General features: G+C 39.1%; 1 protein-coding gene across 5 annotated transcripts; it reads right to left on the minus strand.

The window, feature by feature from the left end:
• Nucleotides 1-477: 477 nt before the first annotated feature.
• Nucleotides 478-6951, minus strand: LOC115577920 (uncharacterized). Of its 5 annotated transcripts, none has more exons than XM_030410778.1 (9): nucleotides 6811-6951; nucleotides 5452-5753; nucleotides 5032-5198; nucleotides 4832-4928; nucleotides 4382-4717; nucleotides 4127-4265; nucleotides 3520-3647; nucleotides 3331-3396; nucleotides 478-3249 (listed from the first exon to the last, which is right to left on the minus strand). In XM_030410778.1, the coding sequence occupies exons 2-9, from the start codon at nucleotides 5620-5622 to the stop codon at nucleotides 3070-3072; spliced, it is 1284 nt and encodes a 427-aa protein (XP_030266638.1). In that variant the 5' UTR covers nucleotides 5623-5753; nucleotides 6811-6951; the 3' UTR covers nucleotides 478-3069. The 5 variants fall into 5 exon arrangements, with proteins under 5 accessions (XP_030266638.1, XP_030266640.1, XP_030266639.1 ...); XM_030410780.1 differs by having other exon boundaries at nucleotides 6815-6836; XM_030410779.1 differs by lacking the exon at nucleotides 6811-6951 and adding an exon at nucleotides 6531-6797.
• Between the last annotated feature and the right edge of the window lie 2173 nt (nucleotides 6952-9124).

A 9124-nucleotide genomic window follows, 5' to 3' on the forward strand; every position in this document is an offset into this window, starting at 1 on the left:
TCACTAGGCCTACTGAGTAATGTTTACGTTTAAGATATTATAGCCAAGACCTGCGCCGTGTGCATAAGCTATTAGAGCAGGTAGAACATTCCCTATCATAATTTCTTGGCTTCATTGTCTATCTGCATCAGGCCTACAGGAGGCTTTGTAGGGTAAGAGACAAACATCGTCATTTAACATCGTCAATAAACCCACAAACGTAATAAAAATCTGCAGCATTTAAACCACAAATGTACACACTAAAAACGAATGTGTTGGAAATAACACAATTTTTGTTTTGTTTTTTAACACATCTCCATGTCCAGAGAGGGACAACTCGACTTTTGTTAATCTTAACACATTCACTTTGTTAGTTATATTAACACAGTAAATGTGTAGGTTTTATTAACAAATGTTTGTGTTACTTAATCCTAATCAACACATATTTGTGTATATTGGCAACACGTGTGTGTGCATGCTATATAAAAAACAACAACATTGAAATTTACTTGGCATTTAATTCAATAATTCTTTCAATTCATTACATTTACTATTGCCATTTACACAAGTCATACCATTTAGGAAATAAGTCTATATCTTGTCAGTAAATGAAATTCAGAATCTCTGAGTTGATATACATCCAGTGGCAAAGCATCAATTGCATCTTTCAGATTAATCACTTGAAATTCATTTGTCTCTTTAATCACATAAGTGTGAAGGTGGTCATCAAAATACTTAACAATGAGAACTCTCAACAAAACGAACACTTCGTCACGGTCAGAAAAGGGAACAATATACATTGCCTGTCCAAAGATATGTTCGTTGTCCATATCACATTTTAAGGGAACCACACAACCAGGTCTGTAGCAATGACCAAGTATAGACACACAACTGGCCACACTTATCATACTCAAAATGTTTAAATCATGTCTGCAGGCTGCCATTTTTTCAATCAACAAATCATACTTTACCAAACTACCAACAGCAACTTGGAAATTATTTGTAACAGTGACAGGTCTTTCAAGTGGGTCACCAAACATCCATGTGTACATGCAAGAAACTTGATGTTTATAAGCCAGTGTTTTGGAAATATTCACAAAGTTGCAAACAATGTGAGCATGCCTTTTTAAAGGGCTATGCTTGCCCTCGAAACGCATGCACCACAGTCTTACCAGAGGGCCGAATTGGATTGTCAGTCGCCAATAATGTGTCATGAAGTGGTGTTTTGGGATAAGTTTTCTTTCTGGATAAAGAGTTTTAAATAGATTATGATGATCAATGATGAGCTGCTTTAAATAAAGGGCCATTCCTGTGGTTGTTACTGGGGCAAAAACAATGTCGCATATATTTCTCAACAGAAGGAACAATTGCCAGTGTTGACTTTCTTCGCTCACAAAATCTCCAATAAAAAATGGCAAAAAAAGAAGCAAACACCACATTTGACTTGCTGTTTGTTTTACAGTGTTTTCTCCTGTTCTCAAGTTAAGTATGATGCTAGGTTTGCTCTTACCATTGTTGTAACCATAATCAAAGCTTGTAATCTTATCATTTAATTGCTCCAATGTGAAGAGCTTTTCCACATATATGAAATGATGCAACATTAGCTTAATTTCAAGTGGAGCTACACCTTCTAAGATGTCATGCATCACATCAACGCGAACATTTTCTGTGATGTGGAAATATTTAAGAGAATTAAGGCATGAATCTCCCTTAACACCAGTGGCAGAAGGATTTTCTTGAGCGACATGCAGCTGGTAATTTTCTTTGTTACACAACTCAGTTTTATCATCATCAAACTCTTTTTGGGCCATCTCTTTATCAACCATGCAAAAATGACAAAATTTGTTCGCAGAAAAGCTTTCAACAAAACCCCCAAGTGAATGACAGCCAAGATTGTCAGCAGTGAAAACACAAATTGTTCCAAAGAGAGTAGTCTCCTGGCCTCCAATGTTGACCTGAATGCCTCTGGTTTCTAGTGATTTCAAATCATCTAGTAATGGTGCAAATATTTTTTCAAAACCATATGTTTCTTTATCGATTGAATTGAACAGAAGGCAGAGGTGAATGTTGGCAAGAGCAGAGTTAAATTCAGCAGGTAAGTTTCTAATACAAAAATAAACAGCCCCCATCCTGTGTATTTTTGTTTTTGACCCTAATGGGTTCGTTGTTTCTAAATCATCGAAATATAATTGAATTTGTAAGGCACTACGATGTTTCTTATACAGTTCATGTCTTTTGAAATGTAATCCATCAGAATAATCATACATTTTACCATCATGACTATCAAAAGTCTGCCTGTAAAATGCTTGCATATGTTCATTCCTGAAAAGAAACTTGACTGTTTCGGAAATTGGGATGTACTGACAAGTGTCAGCAGCAAATGCTTGTGATGACGTGCCATGCTTTCTGCCTGTATGCCCTCTATAACCTAAGAATATTTCTGTAGATTTAATTAATGATAGCTTCTCTGAAAAATGTTTGCACATTTTGTGCGTTGTGTCCACATCTTCAAACATGTTTCGTGCTTCTTCAAAATTTTGTAGTAAGTTTTGGACAGCTTCATCATTTTGTGGCACTGCAAAATTGTTGGGCACAGACACAGTCTTTTCTTGTAAACAATCCAATGTTTTCTCAAGTAACTCTTTTGTGCATGTTATACTTTTCTGAACATCAGTAAGAGTTGTATTTGATGCAGAATACATTTTAGCAACAAAACCTGCTGCACAGATCTTAAGGTCTTGGAGATCAGAATTCACAGTTGTGTTAACATCAGTAGTACTGTCAAAACTGCAGTCCATATCAGTCTCTGAAGCACCTGAGGGGGTTGGGATTGATGAGGTCTGAGAGCTGGTAATATTTTCTGTCTTTGTTTCAAAAGGAACGACATTAGCATGGGAATGATCTCTTTTCAGATGTTTTGAATACGAATTTACACTGTGGTAAGTTCTTTGGCATTGGTCTTGACTGCACACTAAAGTGTAGTCCTGCCCATCGAGAGTGCATGGACATGTCTGAGATGATAAATAAGCCTACGTGCATCTCGAGATATTTGTCCTTTGCACTTCGGGCAGATGTACATGGTCACATAACTTAGAGGACCTGGAGCTTTGCAGCAAGCTCCACAATTTTGGATCTCTTCCCACCAGAGATCTGCAGGCCATAGATGTGCTCGATGAACCCGAAGACTGAGGTCAGTTGAACGGGATAGGCGAGGTTGCAGACCCAATACAATTTGAACAGTTTGTCCAGACTGCAGGTGAGGCCCTCTTCCTAGAGTGGAATGACTATGTTGTCATTAGCAGCCACAATGACATATTGTGCTGATGTTGTGCTGGGATGTCCACGGCTCACCAGACGAGGTTGCATCACTGGAGCAGGGTCAGTGGTTTGTAGGAGGTCGTGGAAGCTTGTTCCTGGCTAAAACACACAGTGTATGCAACAAATGTTATTCTGTATACATCATGCACATAGATGATCTAGGTTATGAATAATTTACATATGAACTTGTTTTATATTCCAGTCAAATTAAGATAATCTTACTTGTTTAATGTCCAACATGTAGGACAGAGCTGATTTGATGCTGCATTTTGTCCATCCCTTAGATCTTCCTGACACAGTAGGGGGCAGATAATGTGTGAGCATCTTCAGTGCTCTATAGCACTTTGATTCTGTAGAAATAGAAAAACATACAGAGTATCAGCACTTTCCACCCATCCTAAATAGCAATAATTTGGACACATTCACAAATAGGACTTAAGTAGTTACATTTAACTTAAAGATTACAAGTTAAACAATTCTTTTCTTTTATCCCTTTCACCAATTGCGTGCATCGCTAGTTTTTTTTTGTTTTAATACACATTAGTCGTCACATCCTGTCCATTTAATTTTTAAGTGTTTCCTGTTCTATTAGTTTTACTCTGTTTTCCCTCTTTTGTCATTTCCTGATGTGTTTCACCTGTGTCTTGTTTTGTATATATGTAACTAAATTAAGGTCATAAGTTCATTCAAAAAGACATTTGAAACCTAAAGTTCAAGTTTTGATTTTGAAATCTGAAAAAAAAAGTTTTTTTTTAAATCTAGTAGGAGGGGAGACACGTGACTCACGAAATCAACTAAGGAGGGAAAACATAAATAAACCAAACATTACCAGCACTCTCAAGTTCTGGTGGTTCATCTTTTCCTTCAAGAGCAGCCAGCTTCAACAACTTTGGCACCATGGTTGCGTCCCATTTGCGTAGAAAGATGTCCATCTTGTTTGGAAACAACTTCTCGAACTCTCTGTCAATCTGTTAAGTTTTACCAACAGGACAACACAAGGGTGATTAGATAAATGTACACATCGGTTAAGGGTATATGAAAATCCATTCGAGGGTGAGGGTGGTGATTAAATTTACTGACTTACCAGATATGGCATATCAACGAAACAAGGGCAGTTCTCAACAATCTCTGCCAGAGTAGGTGACTGATTAGATATCCAATATCTTTGGTAGGAGTAGGTTTTGTCCATACCCATCTTGATCGATGAAAGGTTCTCAGGACTAGGCTTCATCCTCTTGATCACAGTTATCCATTCTTGGACAGACTCATCACTTTCTGTAACTTCTTCAAGTCTAAGAGTGACTTCAGATGGACCACCCCTTCTGCAATAACGGCGCTGATCATCCCTTAGTTTTCGGCGGATATTCCTCAGCTTATCTTCCAGAAAGCCAGTGTGGCTTGTTGGATCATAGAAGTGTTCCTTGACAACACAGAATACAAGCACAACACAAATAAAACAGTTATCTTATGAGCTACCATCAAAATCAATCAACATAATGCATGTTTCACACCACTTTTAACAATTTCCCCTTACATATCCTTCATTTTCATCCTCCATCTTGATGTTAAGTGATGGGAAAAGTGTCACAATGGTTCTGGCGAGGAGTTTTTTGTCCGCACTAACTGGATAACTGAGGAAAAACATAATGAACAAGAAAGAGGACACATTAACATTGTGCACATTAACATTAGACCCCCTGTACTCCAAAATAAAAGTGACAAATGTCTACTTGCAATCCCTTTTTTTCCACAAGGAAGCTGACGGCAGTTGTTACCAGTGCCCTTCTCCATTTTTCTGTTAGGGTCCCATTCTCCTCGTAGAATGCAAAAATCCTGGGATCTTTTTGTTGAAGGTGACCTTTCACACTCTCAGGATCAAGATCACTGGCTGCAGTTGAAATCTGAAGGAACATTCCATATATACAGTATTTTATTTTAACTAGTATACTGCTGTAAAGATATTACCACTTAATCTACGCACTGGGATAATAATGCTACACATAAAAGGCACACTAATATTCTGTTTAGTGAACTTGTAAGAGCTGCTTGCCAAATCTTATGTTAATCTGAGAAACATTTCTAGATATTTGTCAGGAGCACATGAACACAGGTACAAAAACCTTTCTTAAATTAACAGACATTGAACAAACATACCTGCTGTACTTCCATTTCCTGTGTGGTAACAGCAGTGGCACGGACATCACAAACATCTGATTGAATGGACTTGAATAGAATTTGGAATTTATCCATGTTTTCAACATTACAGTTCACATCAACGTCTATGTATTCCTTAAAATCTGAGCAGAACTTCATAATTCTGGTCATTTCTGCTTTGCACGACAGTGCAGATGTACATGCCTTGGTAACGTCCTTGACATTACCAAGAGTGCAAGTCTTCTTGAAAGCTTCTTTGCCATCCAGGAGGACTGTTGTGAGGGACCTGGGAAGAAGCCATTCTACGTGTGTATAAACAAAAATGTACAGTTACAAAACAAAATGAACACAAATTCACACTTAACACAATTCATACAACACTAAGGTGACAACAGAAGGAGTTATCGTAAAAATAAAAATGTAATCATAGCCTAATAGCAATCAGAACACAGTTTCTGCAGGTTTGAACAAGCTAGATTTCACAAATCCCAAAATTGAGAGTGTAATGTCTCTCCTAATGTCTTAGAAATAGGACCTGTATACAGGATCTATGCATGACAGTACAGTTCGCACCGGGAGACAAAATGGCTACCGTTCGCGCCGCGACAGAACAAAAGGCCCCAAAACCAAAGTTACCGCTGTTAGCTTAGAGCGCGGCCTAATGTTTTAGATAACAGTTACCAGAGCCGAGTAGCGCCATTAGCTCGTACCGGGAGACAAAATGGCTACCGTTCGCGCCGCGACAGCACAAAGACCAAAAAGCAAAGTCACCGCTGTTAACTTAGAGTGCGGCCTGATGTTTTATATAGCAGAGCCGGATAGCGCCATTAGCTCGTACCGGGAGACAAAATGGCTACCGTTCGCGCCGCGACAGCACAAAGACCAAAGAGCAAAGTCACCGCTGTTAGCTTAGAGTGCGGCCTGATGTTTTATATAGCAGAGCCGAGTAGCGCCGTTAGCTCGCACCGGGAGACAAAAAATTTTATATACAGGCGCCGTTAACTCGTCTTAATATTGTTGTATTGAAACAGAATGACAGAGCTCTGTTACTGTTAGCTAGACAGACATATTCTGTAGACCTATGGACCCCTACTAAGCTTTGCCGCTGACAGCGAACAGACCTCCGTTGACTGTTAACATGGCTACTCGGAGCTGAGCTAACAGCTCCACTAACGTCACTCGGTAATCCACAGCAGAGTACCTCCGGATTAATATTGCTTAAACAGACCGACCATAAACAATTAAATTTATTTTTCCGAGTAATTGTGCTCATGAGAGCGATAGTAATACCTAGCTTCAGTAAAATCCACTTTTATTAACAATTTCAGTATGCTAATGTCAGATATGACGCGTACTTACCTACAATGAGGTCAAAGGGTATCGAGCAGCAGCGCAGCCGGACCAGTGGTTTATATCAAGGCCAAAAAAAGATGCACACACAAGTGTCCAATCAGAGTCCTCCTGTGTGCCTGTCATCTGTATCCGAGGTGATTTGTCAAATGAGATGGCTGATATCTGTGCACTGGCACAGTCGACTCCGGTGCCAATCATACCTTGCTGCATTTCATGATTTATATATTTTTTTATGAATGTATGAGAATATAATACATTTAAAAGAAAAACAATGTTAATTAGAACACTTAATTAATCATATCAATTGATTAATATTAAATAGATAATAAATAAAATAAAATAAAATAAAATAAAATGCTTCATACATGCGAATTTATGCCCGTTTCCATGAGGTGGAGCTGCAGGGTCGGGTGGAGAAGTTTATTTGTGCTGTGAAACAATCATTAAATAACGAGAAAATTAAGGAGAGCGTCACCGTCACACACACACAGAGACACAGGTCGCAGGAGCTGCAGCTGCTCCACTCCTCGTATCAGCTGGTGCAACTGAGTGCTGTGTGATCGAGTGTGGTGTCTGACTCCGATGGTTGTTTCCATCGATCTAGGGTCTATATATTAAACTTGAGATTAATTCTGAAACACATATACAACCTAAACAGCCCAAAATTCATTTTCTTCATGTAAGACCACTTCTAGGATCGGGCTGCTGCTTCCGACTCATTTGGATGTAACATATTCACGCAGGTAGTGATGCGCAGCATGCAGACAGCCGTGAGAGAGAGAGATGATCCTCATTAACAAAAAGCATTTGCTTATGCAAAGAAATAAATCTGTTTAAGCTAGATATTTATATGCCACAAAACAATATTGAGTGAGAAAGAGAGATATGATCCATTACGTGATAGTGGAGCGGAGAGTCAGCAGGATTTTGCACCCACAGTCAGTAGTATTAGTAGGTGTATAGGCAAACAAGCAAGCAACAACCACTAAGATCATTATTCATTGTACTATTACATTTGTGGAAAGTTATTACAATACAGACGTTCACGTCCCCACAAACGTAATAGTTATTACGTAATAGTGATAGTTATTACGTTTGTGGGAAATTGTGTGTTACATTTGCAGTAGGCAGCGCAGGGGCGTCACTAGACCAATTATTGTACTGGGGCACAGCTGGGGCACAGATAATTAATTTATTAATTTTTTTAGCACTTATTTATCATAAAAAAAAAAACATAAATAGTGCTTCAAACTATACAATCATATCAGATTATGTTGTTGTCTGGATCTTTGAATAACCAGCTGAAATGAACTGATGCATTTGGCCTACTTGAAAAAAAGAAGCACAAATATTTATTTCAGCAACCACATTCAAATTGAAAATTTGCAACAGTAAAACAAAAAATAAAGCACTCCTACATCTCTGGGTTCTATTCACATACACAAAACTATAAAAATATACACAAAACAATAAAGCCATATAGTACTGCATTAATCATTAATCAGAGAATCATTTTCTGAGAAGTAAACTGTAACGTCTCGGTTTCAGTTTGGCAAAGCGGTCAGTCACTTGACAGTGACTTAACTTGGAGAGTTCCTCCCTCTCAACTGACAAGATGGCAAGATGGTGAAGCCTATCTTGCCCCATTGTGCTTCTCAGCCAAGTGTGGAGCTGTCTCAGCACACTGAACGTCCGTTCACATGTGCAGCTTGACACTGGGATGGTCAGAGATATCTGAATGACCTGTGTCAAGGTTGGGAACATGACTTGATCCAGCAAGCTGAGAACACATTGCATGTCCGTGATTGGAAGGCTTTCCTGCTTTCTGGCCAGATAGCGTTTGGCAACTAACACCTCCTCAGGTTTTAGATCAACATTGTAATGATCTGCCAAACCTCTGAGGTCCTCCTCACAGAGAAAGTTGTCAGATCCTGGATTACAGGCCTGAACACCTTTTAGAACCTGGCTGTTGAGAGATGAAAAACGCTGATCCATCTCAGCAACCATCCTGTCAAGGCAAGGTAGATACAAGACTGTTTTCAACTTCTCTGCATCATCTAGGTCACTCACTGCCCCGCAACTAGACTCCACTACATAGCCCTCCATGCGTTTCTGTTTCTGCCTTTGTCTGGGAACAGCACATGACTCTGGGATTTGGTTGGCTTCACAGAAGGCCTTTGCTCCATCATACAGTTCAGCAGCTTTCTCATCTGTACGCATATCTTTTAGTGTGACACACAAAGCGCATTTGTACTCTTCAGCTTTGGCCAGGTCTACCGTTTGACTTTGCAGATATCTGTGTAGGTTTTCAGTCACAGAC

This window comes from Sparus aurata, unplaced genomic scaffold (assembly GCF_900880675.1).
Source record: "Sparus aurata unplaced genomic scaffold, fSpaAur1.1, whole genome shotgun sequence".
NCBI lineage: Eukaryota > Metazoa > Chordata > Actinopteri > Spariformes > Sparidae > Sparus > Sparus aurata.

Coding starts and splice junctions, on each gene's coding strand:
- LOC115577920 (XM_030410778.1), bottom strand. CDS start 5,622: ATGACCAGAATTATGAAGTTCTGCTCAGATTTTAAGGAATACATAGAC. Junction 4,718..4,831: donor AGGATGAAAATGAAGGATAT/GTAAGGGGAAAT, acceptor TGTGTTGTCAAG/GAACACTTCTATGATCCAAC. Junction 3,250..3,330: donor CAGTGATGCAACCTCGTCTG/GTGAGCCGTGGA, acceptor ATTCCACTCTAG/GAAGAGGGCCTCACCTGCAG.